Raw genomic sequence first — 26,647 nt, forward strand, 5'->3', positions numbered from 1 at the left:
AGGTATAGCATCTCAAATATTGCTCTAAGGTCTGATTGGTCCTTTCGGTTTGACCGTTAGTTTGAGGGTGGAACGCAGAAGAGAGAGATAATTTGATGTCCAGGGCTTTGCACAGTGCTCTCCAGAATCTGGACGTGAACTGGACCCCTCGGTCCGAGACAATGTCTTCGGGGACCCCATGCAACCTGACTACCTCACGAATGAAGACTCGCGCGGTCTCGGCCGCCGAGGGGGTCTTCTTCAACGGGATGAAGTGGGCCATCTTGGACAAGCGGTCCACGACTACCAGGATTGCCGTGTGGTCTCGGGATGGCGGAAGCTCGACTATAAAGTCTAGTGAGATCTTTTGCCAAGGCCGTTCAGGAATAGGTAAGGGTCGCAGCAGACCCCAAACCTTGTTTCTTGAGGGCTTGTTCTTCTGGCAGGTGACACAGGACCTGACATAGCCCTTACAATCTTTAGCCATGTCTGGCCACCAGAATGAGCGTCGGAGAAGTTCCAGGGTCTTTTCTGGGCCAAAGTGCCCCGCCATTGGGTGGTCGTGGCAATGCCCCAAGACCAGGGTTCGAGCTTCTTCCGGCACCACAATTCGATCTTCCCTCCATAGGAGTCCCCCCTTGTTCTGGAGTGGCCCTCCGCCTGGGGTAGAGAAGTTTGTGGATGCCTCCATTAGCCTGGAACGAAGGTCCGACTGAAGGACCAAGAAGTTACCCGAGGATAGGATGGTGTCAGGTACTGGGGTCTCCTTGGCGTCTTCGTACATCCGTGATAACGCATCCGGCTTAGTGTTCTTTGATCCCGGCCGGTACGTAATATGGAAGTTGAATCTTGAAAAGAATAGTGCCCATCTCGCCTGTCGCGGGCGTAGACGCTTGGCAGTTCTCAGATACTCTAAGTTCTTATGGTCAGTAAATATTAAGATGGGGTGCACCGCACCTTCCAGCAGGTACCTCCATTCCTCTAACGCCGTTTTGATCGCTAGTAGCTCACGGTCACCGATATCATAGTTCCTCTCCGCTGGGGTCAGTTTCCGTGAGAAGAACGCTACCGGGTGGAGCAGTTCCTTGGTGCCTTTTCGTTGGGAGAGGATGGAGCCTACCGCATTCTCCGATGCATCTACCTCCAAGATGTAGGGCAGAGCGGCGTCTGGGTGACCCAAAATGGGTGCCGAAGTGAACAGCTTCTTTAAGGCATCGAAAGCTTCCTGCGCTTCTGGTGTCCATCTGAATCGGGTCCCCAGCTTGGTTAGCTGAGTAATGGGGGAGACCAGACCCGAGAAGTTCTTGATGAACGTCCGGTAAAAATTTGCAAAGCCGATGAATCGCTGGACGCCTTTCCTGTCTGTGGGTTCAGGCCAATCCAGTATTGCAGCGACCTTCTGGGGATCCATCGCGACCCCCGCGGTGGAGATAATCAGGCCCAAGAAGGCAATGCTGGATTGTTCAAAACAACATTTTTCTGCCTTGGCGTACAACCCATGCTGCCGCAGCCGCCCCAATACTTTTGCTACATGTATTCTGTGTTCCCCCAGAGACGGGGAAAAAATCAGAATGTCGTCTAAATAAACGATCACAAAGACATCCAGAAAATCTCTAAAAATATCATTTACAAAATGTTGAAACGTGGCCGGAGCATTACACAACCCGAACGGCATGACCAGATATTCAAAATGACCGAAGCGGGTGCGGAAGGCCGTCTTCCACTCGTCCCCCTCCCTTATGCGAATCAAGTTGTACGCCCCCCTCAGATCCAGCTTGGTAAAAACTACTGCTGACTTTAAACTTTGGAACAGTTCAGGTACTAACGGTAGTGGGTAACGGTTTTTTATCGTGACCCTGTTCAATTCCCTGTAATCGATACATGGCCTTAAGGTTTTGTCCTTCTTTTCAACAAAGAAGATTCCCGCCCCCGCCGGTGAAGTGGAGTGGCGGATGAACCCCTTCTGGAGGCTGTCCTCGATATATTCCTTTAGGGCCCCCAATTCGGGCTCTGAAAGGGGGAAGATTCGCCCAAAAGGAATTTCTGAGCCGGGTAACAGGTCAATGGGGCAGTCATAAGGGCGGTGGGGGGGTAGAGTATCAGCTCCCCGTTTGCTGAACACATCTAGAAACCCATGGTAGGCCGCAGGGATTACTTGTTTTAATTCAGCTTCCACCTCAGAGCACAGGAGGATTTGGGGGGTCCCCGGGCCCGAAGTGCGGCAGTATATCCGACAGTATGGGGAAGGGAACGTGATTACTCCGGTTTCCCAGTCAATCTGGGGGTTATGGGCCCGTAACCATGGGAGCCCCAGAATGACTGGGAAGAGGGGTGAAGCTATAGCATCCAGGCGGAGGAGTTCCTGGTGCTGGCCGGCAATGACAGTGGTGATGGAGGGGGTTTCCTGGTTCACTACCCCCGATTTTATTCGGGAACCGTCGGCCAAATAAATATTGAACCCCTTTTGTTTCAATTGAAGGGGAATACCCTGCTGGTGAGCAAAATTAATATCCACGAAGCAGCTGCATGCCCCAGAGTCAATTATGGCCGAAACTTCCACGGTCCTTTCTGGAAGCTGAAAGGAAAGGGGCACCACTAAGTATTGGGATGGACCAACATTGCCAAGGGATAAGGAAGAAGAGGTGCACTTACTCAGTTTCTGCGGGCAGGAACGCGCCATATGACCAGCTTCTCCACAATAGAGGCACAGGTTCTGGGATCGTCTGCGCAGATGTTCCTCTGGGGATAGTTTAGGCCGTGCCAGGCCGAGCTGCATGGGTTCGGGGTTGTCTCCAGGTGGCCGGTTTTGGATGACTGGCCTAGGTGTTTGACTGGGACCCTGAAATGATCCCCAGGGATTTCCATGACCCTGGCCGGACCTCTCAAACCTGCGTTCCCGCAGTCTACGGTCAATTTTAATGGTCAGTGCTATTAGGTCCTCTAAAGTCTCAGGTACCTCCACCCGGGCGAGCTCGTCTTTCAGGCCGTCTGATAGGCCAACACGGAACTGATGCAGGAGTGCGAACTCGTTCCAGCGAGTATCCCCCATCCACCGCCTAAATTCAGATGCGTACTCCTCCGCCGCTCGGCGGCCTTGCCGGAGTGTGTACAGAGTAGCTTCAGCAGAAGCTGCCCGCTGCGGGTCATCATAAAGGATGGCCATAGCATCAAAAAAACTGTCAACCGAACCAAGGTGAGGGTCATTTTTTCCCCGTAATCGATGGGCCCAGTCTTGGGGTTCACCCTGCAGGAGGGATATGACGAACCCCACCTTCACGGATTCAGTCACGAAGGTTCGGGGTTGTAGCTCAAAATAGAGGAGGCAGGACTCGCGGAATGCTCTGAACCGTGTGCGGTCCCCGTGGAAACGTTCTGGTAAGGGTACTCGGGGGTCGGCCGCCGGGAGTGGTGCGAGTGCCCCAGACACCAGCACAGGGGCTGCTGGAGGTGTGGGGACCGCGGCCTGTGGGGCAGGAACGGATATAGTGCAGACCTGGAATTGAGTTTCAATCTGCTGACATCTATCCTGCAGGGCCGATACGGCCTGTGCCAAATTGGATAGGTGCCTGCAGATCTCCTCCAGCGGCGAGGGACCTCCTCTAGACTCAGTCATGGCCTTCTGGTACTGTAAGGGACCGCCCGGCGGTACTACTAGCACTCCACTGAATAGGCGTCCCCAGCGCACGGAGTCTAAGTCCCAGGGTGCTTGTTCACCAGGGCCCCTGATGGTGGGGATGGACTTGGAGCTCCCTGAGACCAGGTCGTGACTACCGGGTGCGTCCGTCAGTGGTAGTAGTATGCGCAAGGGGCTCCCCCGGGGAAGAGTCTGATGTGAGGAGGTCAGAAGACCCCACTGCACGGGATGGATGGATGGATGAGCAGGGTCAGACGGGCCGGGTCGGTAACAGAGAGGGCGGCAAGGTACAAGGCAGCGGGCATAGAATGGTCGGGTCACACGCCAGGTCAGCAACAGCAGGTCAAATCCAATAGGGGGCATTCAGGAGAGAGGTCAGGCAAAGCAAGGGTCAGAACAGGCGAAAACAGCAAGGTCAGGTTCAATCCGGGTCAATAACTTACAGGGTACAGGTTCACAGGATTCAGAATGCAGGAAAGACCAGAAGGCACTGAATGACAGCTCAGGGTCGTTTAAATATCCCGCCCTGCGCTGCCATTGGTGCCCAGCGGGCGGCCGCGGCTTCTACTGCGCATGCGCGAACTCGAACGCCGCGGCCGGCCCGGAACCAGTGCTCGAGTCCCTGCGCCGGGCGGCATACTGCGCCTGCGCCGGGACCAACGCGGCGGGGATCGAGGGGATCCCTGACACAACACTATGTGTGGAGAAAAAAAAGGCACAGCACACCAACATCAAACCTCATCCCCACTGTAAAACATGGCGGAGGGAGCATCATGGTTTGGGGCTGCTTTGCTGCCTCAGGGTTTGGACGGATTGTTGTCATTGATGGGAAAATGAATTCCAGAGTTTATCAAGACATTTTGCAGGAAAACGTACGACCATCTGTCCGCCAACTGAAGCTCCGCAGAGGATGGGTGATGCAACAGGACAATGACCCAAAGCATACAAGTAATTCAACAAAACAATGGCTGCAACAGCAGAGAATACGCCTTCTGGAGTGGCCCAGTCAGAGTCCTGACCTCAACTCGATTGAAATGCTGTGGCATGACCTTAAGAGAGTGATTCACACCAGACATCCCAAGAATATTGCTACACTGAAACAGTTTTGTGAAGAGGAGTGGTCCAAAATGACTCCAGATCATTGTGCCGGTCTGATCTGCAACTACAGGAAACGTTTGGTTGAGGTTATTGCTGCCAAAGGAGGGTCAACCAGTTATTAAGTCCAAAGGTTCACATACTTTTTCCTCCCTGCACTGTGAATGTTTACATGTTATGTGCAATTAAACCATGGCAACATCTAATGTTTGTGTAGTATTATGTTCAGCAGACTGTGTTCTTCTATTGTTGTGACTTAGATGACGTTCAGAGCACATTTTATGCCCAATTCATGCAAAACTCCACGTAATCCCAAAGGGTACACATACTTTTTCTTGCAACTGTATATATATATACACACACACATATACATACAGACACACACTATGTTGCCAAAAGTATTGGGACAGCCCTCCAAATCATTGGATTCAGGTGTTCCAATCACCTCCATGGCCACAGGTGTATAAAATCAAGCACCTAGGCATGCAGACTGCTTCTACAAACATTTGTGGGTCGCTCTCAGTAGCTCAGTGAATTCAAGCATGCTACCGTAATAGGTTGCCACCTGTGCAATAAGTCCATCTGTGAAATTTCTTTGCTACTAAATATTTCACAGTAAATTATTAGTGGCATTATAACAAAGTGGAAGCAACTGGGAACAACAGCCACTCCGCCACGAAGTGGTAGGCCCTGGAAAATGACAGAGTGGGGTCAGCACATGCTGAAGCGCACAGAAGTCACAAACTGTCTGCAGAGTCAATAGCTAAAGACCTCCAAACTTTGGCCTTCAGATTAGCACAACAACAGTGCGTAGAGAGCGTTATAGAATGGGTTTCCATGGCAGAGTAGCTGCATCCAAGCCTCCAAGTGCAATGCAAACCGGCGGACGCAGTGGTGTAAAGCACGCTGCCACTGGACTCTAGAGCAGTGGAGATGTGTTCCCTGGAGTGACCAAGCACGCTTCTCTGTCTGGCAATCCGATGGATGTGCCTGGGTTTGACGGTTGCCAGGAGAACGGTAGTTGACTGACTGCATTGGGCCAAGTGTAAAGTTTGGTGGAAGGGGGAATAGTGCGTGGGGTTGTTTTTCAGGTGTTTGGCTTGGCCCCTTAGTTCCAGTGAAGGGAACGCTTAAGGTGTCAGCATACCAAGACATTTTGGGCAATTTCAGGCTCCCAACTTTGTGGGAACAGTTTGGGGATGGCCCCTTCCTGTTCCAACATAACTGCACACCAGTGCACAAAGCAAGGTTCAAAAAGACATGGATAAGTGAGTTTGAGGTGGAGGAACTTGATTGGCCTGCAGAGAGTCTTGACTTCAACCAGATAGAACACATTTGGGATGAATTAGAGCGTAGACAGTGAGCCAGGCCTTCTAGTCTGACATCAGCCTGACCTTACAAATGCGCTTCTGGAACAATGGTCAAACATTCCCATAGACACCCTCCTAAACCTTTTGGACAGCCTTCCCAGAAGAGTTGAAGCTGTTATAGCTGCAAAGGGTGGGACAACTCAATACTGAACCCTAAGGACTAAGCCTGGGATGCCGTTAAAGTTCATGTATGTGTAAAGGCAGACCGACCAATACTTTAGGCAATAAAGTGTATTTTGTTCCCCTAATAGAAGATTTATTTAAAAGCAGCAGCAGCTAGAAATGGAGATTGGGCTCAGCCGCATAACTGTGGCAAACCTATTATTGACACCCTATTAACAATTATAGTTATGGTAGGGGAATCAGACATGCAGGCACATTTTTAATGGAGAGGGGAGGTGACGTCAAGTATATACTGTTGGGAACATTTATCATGGAGGAGTAATAATCCAGATTACGGCAGAGATGTAACAGGGGACATAAACTATAAGCTTGTCATCCAATGTCTATGGTTTGACATAGAGAGGATAGTTTTAAATATTCTGTGAATATTCTTTATTGAAGTGACTGTGGGTGAATGAACAGGAGTACACTCTTTTTTGTTTTATGGCATTCATGTGGTTTTGGGGTAATTGGTCATCCTTCATGAACAGATGAACCTTTAACAGCAGCAAATACACTGTAGTTTAGACTGTAAATGTCCTGTGTGCTGAATATATTGCGATAACATTTCTCAAAATTCATGCTTTTCTAAAAAAAGATATACCAATCAAAAAAAAAATTGCACAGTATTCAGTTGTTATCCTGTCTTTAGCATTTGTTTTTGTTTTTTTTAAATCAGCTTTATGTTTATCTGAAAACCTTGACTAGGTATTATCTGGTATTATCTGTAATTATGTATTGTATGCACATGTACACTGACTTTGCCTCCTTCTTTGTTGTGCTTTACTGCTTGACTGCACAATGCATGACCAAGAGTCAGCTGAATATGCACTCCCTGTGTGAGCAATATCTTATCTCAGCCGTTGTTAAGCAGAAGACAGAATATTGGTAGTGGCCACTTAAGCCAGCCATAGACCAAATTAAATTTGTCTGGTTCAGCATGAATGTATATCAATGTGCATGCTGGTGTACTGAAATCGACCTACTGAACAACTTCAGTACAACCAGCCTGTCAGTTTTTTTATTTGTTCGATCACTACCAGTGGCTATAGACACCAACATTGATCATTGTACACTGGCAGTAGGATAACCTCCTGCTACAATATAACACAATAGTAGCGCAGAAGGAGGGATTCCCCCATCAACACTGACTGGGACAACCTGAGGTTGAAGGAAAGAAATTTGCGTAATGTATGGCCTACCCGTTTTTGGTGGTTAATCTAGAAACCACAATGTTTAATAAAAAAAGCAGACAAAGTTTAGTGTTAAATCTGCAAGAAATGTTCAAAATATATGTGTTCTCACTGAACACATGATCAATTTCCCTTAAAAAAAAAAAAAAAAAAAAAAGGTAGAACATAAACGGAATTCCCTTCATTTCACTTCCCACTTTCATTTATACATTAGGATTTTCAGTTTCAGCAATGTCAACCATTAGAAGACAACTCTTTTGTGAATGCTGACATTAATACTTTTAATTAATGTCTGGCAAGTTAACTAATCTTTCTTTACAGCTATCTATCCCTGTTGCAATCACCAATGTGCAAAATCCACTCATGTGATCTTATAGTAGATCCCATCTGCAGAAAGAACCCTGTTGCTTATGGACTATCATGCAGCACAGCTGCAAAACTCATGTTAGTAGTCTTTCACGTCAACTATATTTCACAGATTTTTTTTACCTTGTGTAATCATTCTTGCTGCTTCGAGAAAGGTGTGAATCATGTAATTGTACTGATGAAGCCATAAACCAACAAAATTAAACTGGGCTATTTATAAAAAACAAAAAAAAAAAAACCACACAACACAAATTCTAATGATATTTCCTTGGCTTTTTTTTTAAAGTCTCCATTATACTCTAGAACAGAAACATGATAAACAAACAAACAAACAAACATGATTTTACAGCTATGCATTTAGGGTAATAACTTATTTCATAATTCTTCTTTCTAGAATTCTAAGAAACTGCTAATATAGGTAGATCTCAATAAAAATATTATAAAAAAAGCCAAGGTCACAAAGAAATTTAAATGATAAAAAATTGAGGTAGAAGTACAGCTTAATTTCAAACTATCAGACCAGCGAATTAAGTAGCAGAATTCTTGAATTTCTCAGAAAAGCTTAGCTTGGCTCCATTCTCGCCCACTTCCCAACACTACCTAATGGACCCTTCCTTAACCCTTGAAAGCATGAAATCATCCTTACTCATTCCCCCACTGCCCCATTCAGCCATCGGTACAGAGGAAAATAAGCCTTTTTTACACTCCAAACCAGATTGCTGGAGCTTAAACATGGCTATGAGGTTCCATGGACAGCCCTGGGAGGCATTTATTGCTATTTATGTGGAAGTAGGAGGAATAAGCCACATGCTAGCCTAAACCTGAAGTGCTGGGTATTTCACTTTATTCCTGAGGAGGGGAGAGTACTGTGATCTCTGTGAGTGGTAGTATATGCCTTGTTATACTAACACATTGGTTAGCATGCATGCACTGAACATGAAAATATATCCGATTCAAGGTCCATTTTAGATTAACATTTCAGTACAAGCCATATTTTTAACAATATTCTGCTTTTCCATGAGATTTTACTATTACTTGATATAAAATAGGGTAGCATTTCACATCAATTTTATCTGAACCCAGCTTATTCCATAAAGTAGATGTGAAAGGTAATATAAAATGCATTTCTACAAAAGGTGCATTGAAAAACTGAACTCTTTCTCCCAAATTAAATGGAGCACTGGGTAGCAAACGCTAAATGAAAGATCTGACAAGTATTGTTTGGTATAAGAAGCTGCTATAATTTCCAGAAACCACAGTCAATGCGAGGTATTCATTTTCTGTTTTTTTCTAGTACCAGATCTTCAAAGCTTAGTTTTATGTTCATGTACTGAACTTTTACATTAATATCCTGTTCGTAAGTTGACTAATTGTTATGAGTGGGATTGAGCTGAACCTGTGTAAATGTCGCAAAAAAACTTCATGAACCTTCATCAGATTAATGATGGTGTTTGGAAAGAAACCTGACTCAGGTATTGTGAGGCTGCACCTGCTTGCCTGCCTGTTATTTTAAAACTATGTCAGAATACAGCAGTGATCAAAACTGTATATCACATGAGTTTTGCACTTGGTCATCTTAAAAGGGGCCATTAACTGACTACATGTTGTTAAAGGAGAATGGGCACAATTCACTAAAGCTTATTGCATAAGTTAAGTCAGTCACATGACCACATATCGCATGCGATACTGAAAATGTCAATTCACTATTGCTAGTAGGCGGTAGTTACCGTAAATAACAAAAACACTCATTAAATGTATGCGATAGTGGTCCAAGTCATGGGTTGTTAAGGAGTGGTTGGCTGCCGAGTCCTTAACAACCTATGAGTCATCAGCTGTCAGCGGGGTTCCCCACTGACAGCGGAATGTAAAAAAAAAAAAAAAAAAAAGTTGCCGGCAATTATAAGATAAACAGCGTGGGGTCCCCCCTCCATCCATACCAAGCTTTTCGGGTCTAGCATGGGTTTTGAGGAGAACCCCACAGCAAAATAATAAAAACAAAAAACAAAACTGCGTGGGGTCCCCCCCCGGAATCCACACCAGACCCTTATCCGAGCATGCAGCCTGGCAGGTCAGGAAAGGAGGAGGGGAGGGGACGAGCAAGCGCCTCCCCCAGAACCATACCATACAGGCCAGTTTTGGGGAGTGTTTTGGGGCCAAGGGCCTCTTCCCCAAAACCCTGCCTGGTGGTTGTGGGGGTCTGTGGGCGGGGGGGCTTATTGGAATTTGGAAGATGCCCCCCCCATGTGAATGAGTATGTGGTACATGGTACCGCTACCCATTCACATAAAAAAAAGTGTAGTGTGAAAGAAAAAAAAAAAAGACAGGAGACAGTCTTTGACAAGTCCCTTATTAAAAGAAGGAAAATAAAAGAACGTCCCCCGAAGTAGATCCAACGTCAATCACGATGCCCGACCTGCAAAAAGAAGGAAAAAAAAAGGCTCCACTCTCAACGCTGGCTCCCACGGTCTGACTGCTCTGCTGGTTTGACAGTTCTTAAATATGTAAGGGGCGGGGTCACCCAGTAACATCACGTATATGACCCCTCCCCATGTGACATCATTGACCCAAGATGTCAGATGGAGGCAGGGTCACACGTGTGATGTCACTGGGTGGCCCCGCCCCGTATATACTTAAGAAATGCCAAGCCAGCGGAGCAGTCAGATGGCGGGAGACAGTGTTAAGAGCGGAGGCTTTTTTTTCGTCGGCTCGGTCATGTGATCAGCTGTGTTGGTAAGCATCTTTACTAAAAGCCAGCAGCTGCAGTATTTGCAGTTGCGGACTTATTTATTTCTTTTTAACTGATATTTATCTCTAACTGGAGTAGAAAGAAATCTGTTCTGTTGCCCTACAATATGAGGCTGTGCTGTAGACAGATAAAACTGCTCCCACATACTGTACTTATCTGCCAGACTCATCCACCTTACCAATTGTTCAGTGCCTGTTACCCCTCACTGACAATCCTTCCATTGGCTGACACTCACCCAACAAAAAATTTAAAATACTAACAATAACTTAAAAAAAAATATTCACAACTCGACCCCCAGCTACATCACTAACTTTGTCTCAAAATACCAACCAAATAGTTCTCTTCGTTCCTCCCAAGACCACCTGCTCTCTTGTCACCTCCTCCCATGTTTGTCTGCAGGACTTTTCCTGAGCTTCATTTCAGCCAATATAGCATAAATTGTCCGAAATTCAAGACATCTATGGGGATCTTTACAGAGGACCAAATCATTAAAATCCATTACTGTACCTGCTGACAATTAGGCAACAGACTCCTTAGTGCTGTTACATACTGTAGATAAAGCATTTCCAAGTGAGCTTGACATAAAGTACCATTTTCATTTCAGGTCCTGCTGGCTGTACTACTAGAATACCACCAGAGCCATGCTTTATCACGTAGTGCAAGGGATAGCACCAACACAATTAAGGTAAGCAAAAGGATTCTACAACATGGGTATGCACTGATCATTGTAGGCAAGCCCAGGGGCAGACTGACCACTCATGGGGCCCCTGGGCATTAGGGGATCATGGGGCCCCTGTGTCCTTGCCCAAACTCAAAAAAGCCTATGAAAAAGGTACCAGGGGCATCTCATGGGGCCCCCTACTGACCCCGAGCCCTCAGGCAGTGCCCGAGTTTCCAAATGGTCAGTCCGCCCATGGGCAAGCCGTACCTGGACAAATGCATGTGTTGTCATTCCTGACCACTTTTAGATTCGAGTTCCTTGGCTGTTAAATCCTCTGCCTTGAAGACTTAAGGAGTCACTGTCCAGGGATAAGTATTCAAGTCAAGTCAGGAGTTCTATAGGCTGCTTATCTGTTCCATGACGAAGTAGAAAAGCATTAGAAACTGAATGACAGCCAGGGAATCTATCATTTTCAAAACCATTGGAGAACAGCTCTCTCATGATGGGCCTCTAAAATATCATAAAAAGGTTTGTCTTTAATCCAGTTCATGTAACAAATTGTATACCCCTTCTTATTTCAAACACATAACTGTAAATGTCACTCCTTAGATAAATGCTGCTCTAAACATATATAAAAAAATATTAATAAACCAGGACATGAATAAATATTAATGCCAGTTAATGACTGTTCAATAAATGTGTCTATTCAGATAGTCTCAATAGAAAATACAGAAGTGAAAAGGCCTATAGACTATACTTGTTCAGTCAGAAACTAAGTCTACATGATGTGCGACATAATCACGCAGAGCATGTACTGTGGTATTGAAGATCCAATGTGGTGTTTTTAGATATGCATATCCACTTTATATTCATGTAAGTGCAAAATTTTCATTTTTCATAAAATGTAACCAGAATTACTACACTATGAAGCTGTCTTTATATGCCTTCTATGAGGATAGTAGTTACAACTGTTTGGATGATATACACTGTGGAGATTGTGATGTGTGTTCCGGAAATATACCAGAGGTTTAATATGGGAGGCCCTAGCGATTACTGTCCTAAAAGGCACAGTTTGACCACTCAGGAATTGAGGGTCAACACCATTTGGTAAGCAGTTTGGCTGATTCACTATTGATGCCTAGTTTGTAAGCTCCAAGGAGCAGGACCCTCCTATCCCTCTTGTATTGAACTGTATTGTTGCTGTATTGTCTCCCGTTATATTGTAAAGTGCTGAGCAAACTGTTGGCGCTATATAAATCCTGTATAATAATAATAAATGCTGTGTGCAAAATTCCTTGCACATTGGATAATTCTAAGACTTTTCTTCACTTTCATGTTTGACTTTTTCATGTCTGCATTTTCTACTGGGACCATTTGAATAGACACATTATTTGTTATATTGACATTTCATTAATTGGAGTTCGTTTTTATTTTATGTAAGGTTTATTGTTTTTCTTTATCTGTTTAGTGCTGCATTTATCTATGGAGTAATATTTTTTAATTTGTGGTCAGTAAATTGTGCCAGCGGCTTTACACTCTCCTATTAGGTCTGAGCATAGGTGTTACCACTCTGAAGATTTAAGTATATATAAATGCCAAAAAACTGCCCTACACCTGTTTTGCCATTAGTAACAGAAAGATATAATTGAAGGCAACAACATTTTAGCACATATTGTCACACACGCATTTTAATATTAAAAAAAAAAAAAGTCCATTGCTTAGGTTGCTAGCACCCGTTATCAGTGATGACTGTTATAGCTGGAAATGATAATCGTTCAAGAGGTTAAAGGGGTCTTCAAACTTAATGAATCTTGCTTGTCAACTCGTTAGACTACATTAATCACATTAGCGCTTCAGTTGACCATCTGCCAATTTGCTACAACACAGAAGCCAATTCCATCTTTCTGCTTGATATTTTCTTTTTCTTGTGCAAGTTTATGATCTGCATTATTTGAGCAGTTTAAAGATAGATGCCTGCAGGGTCAGCTACTAATCTCCTAGGCGATTCCACACTGTCAGGTAATGCTGATGTGCTACGATTGTACTGGGTGGCTGAATAGTAGAGAGCAACCAATTAGTCCTAAGTAGTATGTACATTCCATATGAGGGGAAAAAATACTCCAGGTTTCAAAGACTAACAAGCTATTTTTGTTACCTTGCAGAAGTCATGTTTGTGTATAACAGTTAAAAGAGAAGAACCCCCCCCAAAAAAAGAAACAAAATAAAAAAACAAAAAAAACCTTAGCTATGTATTTTATTGACTTTCTTGGTGGCTCTACAGTCTTTTGCAATATTGTAAAAAACGTGTTGCCCTATTTTAGAGACATAGACTGCACCTTAGCCTTAATTTAAACTTTACTACATCATGAGCCCTTGACATGGAACAAGCATGCAAGCAGGGAAGTCTGAAATGTCCATACTCCAACCTTGCATACTTTCCCCAGGTCTGCGACTCACCAGATAGTGAAGCTACCATCACGACAGCCTAGGAGTACTTTACCTCTGAAAAACAAGTCAACAGTTGCATCTTCTACATTTCTGTCTTTAGAAAATGTATTTTCACTACCTTAAAGCTGACTGTCCACCCCAGTGACAAAGTCTGCTAATTCATGGCATCACCCCCCTTTTACTGAATGAAAGTGTGGGGGGAAATTGGGTAATAAATTTACCCTTCCCTTGGCTCTCTTCCACAGAGTCTAGGCGAAAGCAATGTCACCCTCCCTGCAGGCAGATCTCTGAGAATGTGGAGTAGCCTGAATCTCAAGAATCAAGAATATGATTGTGTGTATTTTTTCACAAGATTTTGGCTACTTGGCATTCCCATATATCTTGTCAGCAGGAGGATGAAGTCACTCTCTTTACTACAGAAGTTGAGAAAAGGTGAGTGTATATAACTATTCCTCCCCCTCCCCCACGGTTCATTTGTGCAATATTCAACCAGTTCCCATCCGGTCTATAGCACAATGATGGCCGGGCGGGACTTTCGTCGATCCGGGTGAACGTCATATGACGGGTGACACACTTGGTCTGATGACTGACCAGTGTACTGGCCCACTGTCAGTACCATGTGACCAATCACATGACAATTGTAACTAATAGATGGCTTCCTTTCATGCCATCCATTGTGTACAATTGTGTTGCTAGCTGTGATTATCACAATGATCACATGACCAATCACAGCTAAATCACAACAAAAAAACTGAATGAAAACTAAAAAAATAGTGATCACTTCCCCAGAGTAGTATGTGTTACTATGGTAATGTTATATTGCTCTGGTTACAGTGTATGTAAAAAAAAATAAATTGTATTAAAATTTTTATAATTTTTTTTTGTTTTTTACTGGTCACCAGCCAGTGTTCTTGATCACTGCCATGCCAGTTATATGAGGATGCTGTACTGCATTGTCTTTTATTCATTTCTTCATTTTCAACAACATTATGACAAAAAAAAATACAACTTCAAAACAACTCACCATGCCTTGGATACCTTGGATTGTCCAATTTCCAAAAAGGGGTAGTTTGGGGGGGGGGGGGGGAATATCTGTACTGGTGTTTTGCAGCACACACAGACTATATACATTAACTATACTGCCAAAATTATTGGGACGCCTGCCTTTATACGCACATGAACTTTAATGGCATCCCAGTCTTAGTCCGTAGGGTTCAATATTGAGTTGGCCCACCCTTCATAGCTATAACAGCTTAAACTCTTCTGGGAAGGTTGTCCTCAAGGTTTAGGATTGTGTCTATGGAAAGTAGGCAAGACAGTAAGTAGGTGTAAAGGCAGGCGTCCCAATAATTTTGGCAATATAGTGTACACACACACTATATATATATTTTGTGTCCTACATAATTGGACTGTACACCTCCAGTTTTAATAAAAAACAAATAAAAAAAACAAACATCAGTTCAGTTATATTGGCTAATTTATTCCACTGTGAAGGATGGAAAAGCAGCTATTTCTATAGAAGCAACTTATTAGAGTGCTTTATTTATTTGCTCATTTAATTTTTTCAACGAGTCACAGCATTTCCTCACCATATCAATACCCATCCCAGAGGAGTTTACAATCTAATCTTACGACCACGGTCATGAGTATGCATTGTCTACAGTTAGTATAGTCAGTTACTGGAAGCAATCTTAGAGTAACATACAGAGAAAAATGCCAACTCCATGAAGTGTCCTTGGTTGGAATGACAACACTGACCCCCATTCTCAGGCACTATTTCTCTATGTTTTCTATTGTTCAGTGATGTTTTTATTCAGACTACAAATTGACAGAAAGCTGTGTACAACATAATCTGAGCAACAGAACATATGCTGATCAGAAGGGATGAACCTGTAGCAGTGTCAAGGAGATATATTCAGAGCGCTCCAATTCAATTAACAGTTAAAAGAAGAAGACTGCTTCTGATGACTATTTACTGCACCGCTGAGTGCTCCCAGGAGCTCACGTCAATTTCATTCCACCAAAATAATATCATAATTAATCTTTATTAGCCAGCAGAACATCACATGCCGCTTTTGTGAACTGTAATACCTCAGCCTCATAGTGCTAATCTATATTCAATATTTATCAGAGGCACAGAGCCTCATGATGGCCACTGAATCAATTCTAATTAGGAGGTTCTTCCTCTGTCTGATGGGTTAGATATATTCCACCCCTACCCAGCTACTCACCAGATTAAATCTTAGGAGAGCTCAGAAAATGACAAGACCTGGTCTTTATTTTTTTTTTACATCAAGCTTCTCAATCACTCTGCCAATAGCAGGAGTAGGTGACCAGGGATGAGTGATTTAGCAGCACGTGTGCATGTTAAAGAGAGAGCCAAGAAGAACACAAAAAAAGAACTATTCCTGCTTTTTAGAGACTGCACAAACCACTACTTCATGATCACAAGCTCATTTCACATGTTCAGTTGCCCAGGAGCTTGTCACTTGATATCTGCTGAAGGGAAGAGGTAGCCAAATGAGTAGTTTTGCCAGGTCTTTTGACTTTGTCTTTGGTAGAGATCACAAGATTAAATTGCTGTGGCATCCTGGAGTAGTATTTCTTTCCTTTACCCACTTTATCTGATGTTAATGTAAACTTGGGCTAGCTAATGGGAGGACAAAAGCAACAGGTTCATCTTCAGTTTACTGAAAATTGTTACAGTTAGGGTGAAAAAAACAAGTCAATCAAGTTCCACCGACAGAAAAAAAATAGAGAATGAATAAATAGAAATTATCCTTACACAACATCCTAGACCCGCAGTTGATCCAGAGAAAGGCAAAAACCCCTATAGACACATGGTCAAATTAGCTCCAGCGGGTGAAACACCAAATTCCTTCCTGATCCCCCAGAGGGCAATCAGGTACTCCCTGAACAACAATCTCTGGTGTTGCTACCTATAAATATTAATATCCAGGTACAGTTTATTTTGTGCATTTTGTGTGCATATACTGGCAGGGGATTTAATCCAGTGGCATTCTAACCAAATCGTTGTAGAACTGTGTAGAATCAGAACTTCTGTCAGGTTTTCATTGCCCTGTCACTTCCTGTATTGGTGACCAATATGTCCTTTGGGATCTTTTTTGTGGTGATCAGCAAGAATGAAAACACCCCCCCCTAAAAACTAGGCATATAGTCTATGGAGTGAGAAGACTCAGATATATGCTTCTCGATGCTGGAACGAATAGATCCAGAATAAGATCATTTCTGTTTGCTGCTCTGGAACCAGTACACGGCCCAGGAGTGAAGGAGTGGCAGCTTACACATTGTGACTAATATTTTTAAGTTGTGTAAACATTACTTAAAAATTGGATTGACAGTTACAACGGAATTTTTTTACTACAATAACCACACACATACTGGGGGGAAGTCAATAAAGCTGCTGTGCCACTTTTCTGGCATTAGTCCCTATTGTTAAAGTTTTTCACCAAATAAGAAGCATTTGGCTCTGACACTATTACATTGCGTCAAACTGAATGTGCTGCTGTTATATTGTGTCATATTAAAATGCGCCAAACGTAAAACTGGGGATAATTAAGACCAACTCACTTTTGGCCAACAGACATAAAAGCTGTCTTACTCTGTCCAAATGTCTCACTACATTCTAAAAGTAGCGTAGCATGAGCCAAATTGAAGTACAAGTTCTAGAAAGGTACATAGATTTGATACTTTCTCAAAATGTGCCTGCGCAGGTCTTTAATAATTCATGGGACTGTATGTTAAGTATCCAAAATGATGACAATATAAAATCTAAAGTCTACCACTCTTAAAAATTGTGGATTCACACTTCATCTACACTTAAAAAAATAAAAGCATGGCGGAAGGATAAAAACATATGGAATCTTACATACAGAAGTACACAACTCAAATTTGGACTTTGTGGCTTTTGTGTATAATCTGTTTACTTTAGGCATTTTTTGTATGTACTTTTGACATATGATGCCTGTTTTTAATGGTATATAAACATACCCCTTCTGTGAGGTGCCTATGGCAACTGTTGTAAATTATATCAGAACATTTTGAAATCAGTATGCGTTTGGTAATACAGTCCAATAGCTGTTTTTATTTAGGCCAGTTCCAAATACGCGCCACCTTTAGCAGCTGTAAACCCCACCCAATCCAGTCCAACCCCCTCTCCCCAAAAATTTGGATGGTGATTTGCCTGAAAGTTAGCTGAAGCTAGGTGTGGCTTTTTATAATCACAACAGAGGTCACATCTGTCTGTCAATGTCCATCAGTCTGTGTTAATTGCCAATGTATTTAAAGTGAATTTTTTCTTTTGCAGTCCAATTTGAGAAAACCCCACTACAGGTTTGTTAGGTGTTCCCATTCACACAACATACTGCAAGCTACTCTGAACAATTTGAAATAAGAGGACAAAAGGGGGACACCCCAAATTCCCCTTACTAACATACCCTGAAGAAGCCCAGTGATATTAACCACTTGCCAACCGGGCACTTAGACCCCTTTCCTTACCAGGACAATTTTCAGCTTTCAGTGCTGTCGCACTTTGAATGACAATTGCACGGTCGTGCAACATTATACACATATGAAATTTTTATCTTTTTTTCTCACAAATAGAGCTTTCTTTTGGTGCTATTTACTTGCCACTGGGTGTTTTACTTTTGGCGCTGTAAACAAAAAAACAGCAAAAAATTTGAAAAAAAAAAGAAAAAAAGTTTCTTTGCTTCTATTATAAAATTTTGCAAACAGGTAATTTTTCTCCTTCACTGATGTGCGTTAATGAGGCTCAACTGATAGGCAGCACTGATGGGCACTGATAGGTGGCACTGATAGGCAGAACTAATTGGCACTGATAGGAGGCACTGATAGGCAGCACTGATAGGCGGCACTTCTGGGCACTGACTGGTGGCACTGCTGGGTGGCACTGACTGGTGGCACTGCTGGGCACAGGTGGGTGGCACTGCTGGGCTGCACTGGTGGGCGGCACTGCTGGGCACTGGTGGGTGGAACTGGTGGGTGGCACTGCTGGGCACCGATCATCAGGGCACTGATCATCAGTTCCCTGATCAGTGCCGATCCCTGCTCTGACAACTACCAGTTCTCGGCAGTACTTTCCTCACGCTCTGACAGCGTGAGGATTGTGTAGCCGAGAACCAGCAATTGCATTTCCCTGTGATCAGCGTGTCATTGGGCACGGCTTAACATGTGGTAAAAGGCAGGTGTGATTGGCCTTTTACCACATCACATGATTAGCTGTGTCTATAGGACCCAGCGATCATGGAGATCGCCGGGTGCGCGCCATTTGACACCCTCCCAGAACTGGCCGGCCGCAGTGCAGCCGTCATTTGGCTATCTGTGGTCTGCAACTAGTTAAAGGCAATTTTTTTCCCTTAAAAATAACAAACATGTTATACTTGCCTGCTCTGTGCAATGGTTTTGCACACAACGGCTGTGATTCTCCTCTTCTCTGGTCCCCCGACGGTGTCCTGGCCCTCCCCCCTGTCAAGTGTGGCCAGAGCAAGCAGCTTGCTATAGGGGCTACCAAGCAAGCTTCCTCTTGAGGAGCTGCTGTGCATGCCCATTCACACAGAGCCGCAGCTTGGCCCTGCCCCTCTCTCCTCATTGGCTCACAGACTGTGATTGACAACAGCCGGAGAGAATGGATCCCGCTATAGTCTCAGCCAATGAGGAGGTAGAGTCCCCAGAGAGCAGAGGCCCTTTTGCACAGCACTGGACCACAATGGGGCTTAAGAATTAGGGGGCTGCACATAGAAGATTTTTTACCTTCATGCATAGAATACATGAAGATGAAAAACCTTGAGCCTTTACAACCACTTTAACCCTTTGTTAGGACAGAGGGTCAAACCTAGTTTAAAACAGATGAGATCTGCCAGCACGTTAATATTAATTGCTTACATTGGAAGTATACATACATATATATATATATATATATATATATATATATATATACACATACACACACACACACACACACACACACACACACACACACACACACACACAGTGGGGCAAAAAAGTATTTAGTCAGCCACCAATTGTGCAAGTTCTCCCACTTAAAAAGATGAGAGAGGCCTGTAATTTGCATCATAGGTAGACCTCAACTATGAGAGACAAAATGAGAAACAAAATCCAGACAATCACATTAGCTGATTTGGAAAGAATTTATTTGCAAATTATGGTGGAAAAATAAGTATTTGGTCAATATCAAAAAGTTCGTCTCAATACTTTGTTATATATCCTTTGTTGGCAATGACAGAGGTCAAACGTTTCCTTTAAGTCTTCACAAGGTTGGCACACACTGTTGCTGGTATGTTGGCCCATTCCTCCATGCAGATCTCCTCTAGAGCAGTGATGTTTTGGGGCTGGGGCTGTCGCTGGGCAACACGGACTTTCAACTCCCTCCAAAGGCTTTCTATGGGGTTGAGATCTTGAAACTGGCTAGGCCACTCCAGGACCTATCCTCAGGCAGTTTAGTACATTCTGACTACTCACATGTACACCAGACCTGAGAGACACTGTTCTTTTTGGTTTCTACACACTTGGCTTCTGGTCCAACTTATATCCCCCAACCTACACTCCCTTCACTTTCCACAGCACATATTCCTTGTTTAAAGGCACACATGCTTCTCTTCATGCTGAAAAGCTAAAGTCTTCTAGAACACAGTGAAGAGCCTGAGAGTCTTCAAGAAACTCAAGGCACAGCATTATAGTATATATATATATATATATATATATATATATATACACACATACATACATCAGTGTCTCTACCTCACATTGCCCCCCTGGACATAGTAAATTATGTACAATAAGAAGACATTATTATTATTAATAACAACATCATTACATAGTGAGTAGTTTTACACCACACAGACTGCCTCCGATAAGAAGAAATAGAACCTTTGCTGCTATACTAAGGTGTCAAGAATGGAGTCAAACTATTACAAGCTGTCAAAAATTTGACAATTTTCATAATAGGATACTGACAGAAGATTTAACTCTACACCATTTTATCCAAAACAATACAGAAATACACAAATACATGTTTTTTTTTTAATAAGCCTTCTCAGCGGACCATACACTGAACAAAAACAAAAAGGAAAGAAACAGGAGGCACCCATCTAAGTGCAGCAATTAAAAACCGTGTTTAACGGTAAAGGATAAAAAACACTCACAAGAGTAATAAAAAAGCAAGCTCATCTGTGTGTGAGAGGGATGATCGTTCCTCAACATTCTGCAGGCACCACCAGTGGCATGGGGGATGTGTGCTGTGCTGATGGAGATGTGCGAAGGCACAATGAAGGTCTGTCCTGTAGAGTAATGGTGCTGTGAAGCCGATCCAGCGGCGCCTGTATAGGAAGAGGCCTAAAACCAGCTTGGACTGTACCGGTGGAAGTGACGTCATGGGGACCAGTGGTAACATATCCACCAACTTGCTTAAAGGAAATCTATGGTCACAGCACAGTTTCATGTTAGAACATCAACACTGTAGTAATGTAATACAAACAATAGTTATTTTTGACAATTCACTAAAAAAATCTCTTTCATGTTGTGAATTCTGCCTGTCTGTTGGCCTTCTCTTTACACAACTTCCTATAGTCACTGCATGCTTTGCAGTTTACTTTCAATTTCCAAGGACTACATATCCCATGGTAGATTGCAGTCTACAAGAAGTGATTCCTTTAACAGCTTTTCCTCTCAAAACCCTTCCTCTTAATGCCTCTGTAGTTCAGAAGGCAGTGTCTGTGAATGCTGGTACACAGCAGTGCCTATTAACAGGGCATAGTGAATAAGCATTACACAATCCAAGTAGATGTGTCGGGATAATCACAAAGTAGTTTTACAAACTTCAAGATCATTCAGAGTAATAGGAGTAGGATAGAAATAAGAAATACAGTGTGGAAATGAGTATGAGTATATGTTATAACATTTTGATCACAGATCTGCTTTATAATTAGAAAATGTATTTCATGCTCATCATCCTAAAAATAAGAAAAAAAAACTGGAAAATCATACAGGAATGATATCAACCTTCTTTTATTACTTGTTATAAAAGCCATCTGGACCCAAGTTCTGTGTCCTGGTGAAACAAATATGAACTCTGACTACCATCAAAGTGACATTTGGATGAAACATTTTTGAATAAAAAACACCTTGCAAATACCTGTAAATATGAGTCTCCACAAACCAATTTCCAGATACATAAAATTATATCAAAGATTCCTTTCCTTTGATAAGGAGCTTGCCCTTAGCTACTCCTGTTACATCTAACAACCAAAAGAAACAGCAACAGGATATAACAAGTTATAGAGGCTTCCTGTATTTTTTTCTTTTTTTCCTTGACAAGTTCTCCTTGAAATTGTTCCCCTCCAGCTGTTTATTGAACACATATAGTAGTTCCTCAACAGCTGATGAGCCGCAAGTTGCTTTGTAAAAAAAAAAAAAAAAAAAAAAAAAAAAAAAAATAAATATATATATATATATATATATATATATATATATATATATATATATACACACACTGTGCCAGCTTGGTCCTTCGTGTTCCATATGTTAAGTATAATATTTGGGGAGATTTACATTTTTTCATTTCTATTTAAAATCTCATGATTTATAAATTATAAACTCCAAGTAGGAGTCCAATAAACACCTCAGGGAATAGTATGTGGTGTATTCTGGCCACAGAAAAGCTGTATTTGGTTTCTTCACTAAACAGATGGATAAGTGCACCGCTTGTACGCCACAATTAAGTGCAGCATTGTTCTACTAAAGCGCGCAAAACAAAATTGCCATATAAGCCATTTTGCTGTTAAAAATACACTTTCACTTCACCCCAAAAGGGAAGTTCCTCTTTATGCCCTCCTCCCCTCTCCTCTTATTTTGGATCTTTTTTTTGGGGTGGGGGGGGAGCAGGTACCTAGTTTTGGTAGGTACTAGAGATGAGCGAATCGAACTTGGCGAAGTGGAATTCGTTTAGAATATTAGGAAAAATTCGATTCGCGCCGAATCCGAAAATTAGCAAACTTCGGATGCACGAATCGAATTTTCCCCGATCGGCCGATTTTCATCCCTTCTACAGCCGGCAAAAAGTGTCCCTGCAGAGATCTCCGCTATTTCTGACAGTTCTCTGACAGTTCCTTCACATTTACAGCGGTTGAAACATTGTATCTATTTGTTTCCATTTAGGATACAGATGTTTTTATTCGGAAACAAATAGATACAATGTTTCAACCGCTGTAAATGTGAAGGAACTGTCAGAGAACTGTCAGAAATAGCGGAGCTCTCTGCAGATACACTTTTTGCTGGAATGGAATTCTTCTTATTTTCATCCTACTTCTTCTTCTTCTTCTTCTTCATCCTCATCCTCTTCTTCTTCTTCATCCTCTTCTTCTTCTTCATCCTCTTCTTCATCCTCTTCATCCTCTTCTTCTTCTTCTTCTTCTTCATCCTCTTCATCCTCTTCTTCTTCTTCATCCTCTTCTTCTTCTTCTTCATCCTCTTCATCCTCTTCTTCTTCATCCTCTTCTTCTTCTTCATCCTCTTCTTCTTCTTCTTCATCCTCTTCTTCTTCATCCTCTTCTTCTTCATCCTCTTCTTCTTCTTCTTCATCCTCTTCTTCTTCATCCTCTTCTTCTTCATCCTCTTCATCCTCTTCTTCTTCATCCTCTTCTTCTTCATCCTCTTCATCCTCTTCTTCTTCTTCATCCTCTTCTTCTTCATCTTCTTCATCCTCTTCTTCTTCATCCTCTTCTTCTTCTTCTTCATCCTCTTCTTCTTCATCTTCTTCTTCTTCCTCATCCTCTTCTTCTTCTTCCTCATCCTCTTCTTCTTCTTCCTCATCCTCTTCTTCTTCATCCTCATCCTCTTCTTCTTCATCCTCATCTTCTTCATCCTCATCCTCTTCTTCATCCTCATCTTCATCCTCATCCTTCTTCATCCTCATCCTCTTCTTCTTCATCCTCATCCTCTTCTTCTTCTTCATACTCATCCTCTTCTTCTTCTTCTTCATCCTCATCCTCTTCTTCTTCAATTGAAGCTGCTTCTGCTCCGCCACTCTGCCATTGGACTCTTGATAGTCATCTCCCCACACTGCTGCTGGGGGGACTTTTTAACATAGGCCTCTGTATGGCCTTCAATTTAAGCTGCTTACGCTTCGCACTCTGCCATGGGCCCCTGTACCGCCTCCTCATGCTGCTGCCAGGTCCAGAGTGTGTCATGGGTCCCTGTACGGCCTCCCATTGCTGCTGTCTCCATCGCCACACTCTGCCATGTGCCACTTTCAGGTCTCCTCACACTGCTGGTGGGTTCCATTTTGTCATAGGGTGCTGTATGGCCTCCCATTGCTGCTGCCTCCACCGCCACACTGTGGCTCCACACTCTGGTTTTGGCCCCGTGACTGCCCAAATGAGTGAAGTGTGCGGTGATTCTAAGATCAACGGCACTCATCTGCATGTCATACTGACTGACAGTATTATTTCTCTTCCCCAGCAGACTCCAAGGGCATTTAAATTAAAGGTACAGTGTTCTGCACTAATATAAAGGCTCTCTGAAGCCTAGAAACCCTTTTAATAAGTTAAATTCGCAGCGAATAAATTTGCATCGAATCGAATTTATTCCGCAAATTCGGCGAATCAGCCGAATCAAATTTTTGAATAATTCGCTCATCTCTAGTAGGTACCCTCCTACTCCTACTTCTGGCTGAATTGCCTAGGCAATTCCACTGAAAGTTTGGAACCCTCTCCTCCCCGCTCGCAGCCTTCTGGGTCATGCCACAGGTCCCAGCAGACTGCAGAGCAGTTATAAAGCGCAGCGTGGCTTGTGCGTGTGCAGTGGGAAGTCTGTTGTGAAGCTGCAAGGAATCACAGAATCCCACATTAGGGCCACATTGTCGGACACCAGAGCCCATCAATGCCACTGTCAGGGATCCTACAGCGGTAGCCTCTAGCACTTCACAGACCGGATTCCCCCAAGGCGCGGAATCTAAGTCCCTACCTGCTTGTTCACCAGGGCCCCTGATGGTGGGGATGGACTTGGAGCAGGCCGAGACCAGGTCGCGGCCCTTGAGTTCACCCAGCTGTGGTAGAAGCACCGTTGGAGGTGTATAGCAGGTGAGAGTCTGATGTGAGGAGGTCACAAGAGCAGCGTCAGGCAGGCTGGGTCGGTAACAGTGGTGGCAGCGTGGTACAAAGTCAGCAGGCAGAGGAATAAACTGGTCACAAGCCGGGTTCGTTAACAGGAGATCAGAACGTGCAGGGTTAAGCAGGAGAATGGTCAGACAAGCCAGGGATCAGAGCAGGAGAAGACAGCAGTATCAGGAACAGGCTGGGTCGGCAACAAGGTATTCAGGAACACTGGATCAAACAGGAACACAGGTAACAGGTAAGACCATACGGCACTTGAGCATTGCAAGAGCTGGGTTTAAATAGGCCGCCCAACTCCTGACAGGCGCTCCTGGGTCCTAGTGCCTGCCCGGCGCCGTCATCGGTGACAGGCGCGCCTGGGTCCTAGTGCCTGCCTGCCTGTATGTCTTGTCAGGATTCTACGCATGTGCAGATTCGATCGCCGAGGCGATCTTCCCATTCCCTGACATTGCCCCCCCCTTACGGGCAGCCTCCGGATGCCCACCCGATTCCTCCTTTGTGGCTGGCTATGACGGAATTCTCGTACTAATCTGGGGGCATGGACATTCTGGGCTGGTTCCCACGAATTCTCCTCCGGCCCAAAGCCTTTCCACTTGATCAGGTATTGTACCTGACCACCCCTCTTCCTACAATCCAAAATTGCCTCCACCTCGAATTCCTCCTCCCCGTTGATATCTATAGCTTCTGGAGGTCTAGACCTGCGGTCTAAAAAGGGGTCTGGAACTGCAGGTTTTAATAATGATACGTGGAAGACTGGATGTATTTTGAGGGACTCGGGGAGAGTCAGTTTAAATGCCACTTCATTAACCTTGCGTTCTACTGGGAAAGGTCCCACAAATTTGGGTGCCAATTTTCTGGATGGGCATGTCAGTTTTAGGTTGGCTGTTGACAACCAAACCCGATCCCCAGGGTGTATGACCAATTCTCCCTTCCTCCTCCTGTCACAAAACCTCTTACTGTCTTCTTGGGCCTTAGCCATTGTTTCCTGTAATACCTTGTTATTGGTAGTAAAGAACTCTAAGGTGTCCTGGGCTGCCGGGACTGAGTTCTCAGGAACCAGGTCTGGCAGGAAGGTAGGATGGAACCCATAATTGGCAAAGAATGGGGATTGGTTGGTGGCGGAATGATTCACATTATTATATGCAAATTCTGCCATTGGTAGAAGTGTCAGCCAGTCATTCTGCAGGAATGATGTGTAGCATCTCAGATATTGCTCGAGAGTCTGATTGGTTCGTTCTGTCTGCCCGTTTGTCTGGGGGTGATATGCTGACGAAAAAGATAACTTAATCTCCAGCCCCTCACATAGCGCTTTCCAGAATTTGGACGTAAATTGCACCCCCCGGTCTGAGACAATCTCTCTTGGCACTCTGTGAAGCCTCACAATCTCTCTAATGAACACTTGGGCTGTTTCGGAGGCAGATGGTGTCTTGGCTAGTGGAAGGAAATGGGCCATTTTAGAAAGGCGATCCACTACCACAAAGATCACGGTGTGATCTTGCGAGGGTGGCAATTCTACAATAAAATCTAAGGAGATCATACTCCAGGGACGGTCAGGTATTGGTAAAGGTCTCAATAGGCCCCAGGCCTTGTCTCTGGTAGGTTTATTCCGGTTGCAGATGGGGCAAGATCTCACGTACGCTTCACAATCCTTGGCCATGTTTGGCCACCAAAATGTGCGTCGTGCCAGATCTATAGTCTTATGTATCCCAAAGTGCCCCGCTAGGGGATGGTCATGGCAGTAACCCAACACCAGGGACTGGACCTCCTTGGGTACCATGATTTGTTCCCCCTTCCAGAAGAGTCCCTCCTTATTCAGTAGGGAGAC

General features: G+C 43.8%; 1 protein-coding gene across 1 annotated transcript in view; it reads left to right on the forward strand.

Annotated features, from left to right (window-relative positions):
- The window catches only part of LOC149440440 (cadherin-like protein 26), a 111,313-nt gene that overhangs the window by 13,558 nt on the left and 71,108 nt on the right, over positions 1-26,647 (forward strand). Inside the window, exon 2 of the mRNA XM_089658664.1 lies at positions 11,150-11,230. Coding sequence (XP_089514790.1) covers positions 11,150-11,230 — 81 coding nt within the window. The remainder of the gene's footprint in view (positions 1-11,149; positions 11,231-26,647) is intronic.

Source organism: Staurois parvus, unplaced genomic scaffold (assembly GCF_062004578.1).
Source record: "Staurois parvus isolate SC_StPar_1 unplaced genomic scaffold, SC_StPar_1.0 ptg001087l, whole genome shotgun sequence".
NCBI classification, from domain to species: domain Eukaryota; kingdom Metazoa; phylum Chordata; class Amphibia; order Anura; family Ranidae; genus Staurois; species Staurois parvus.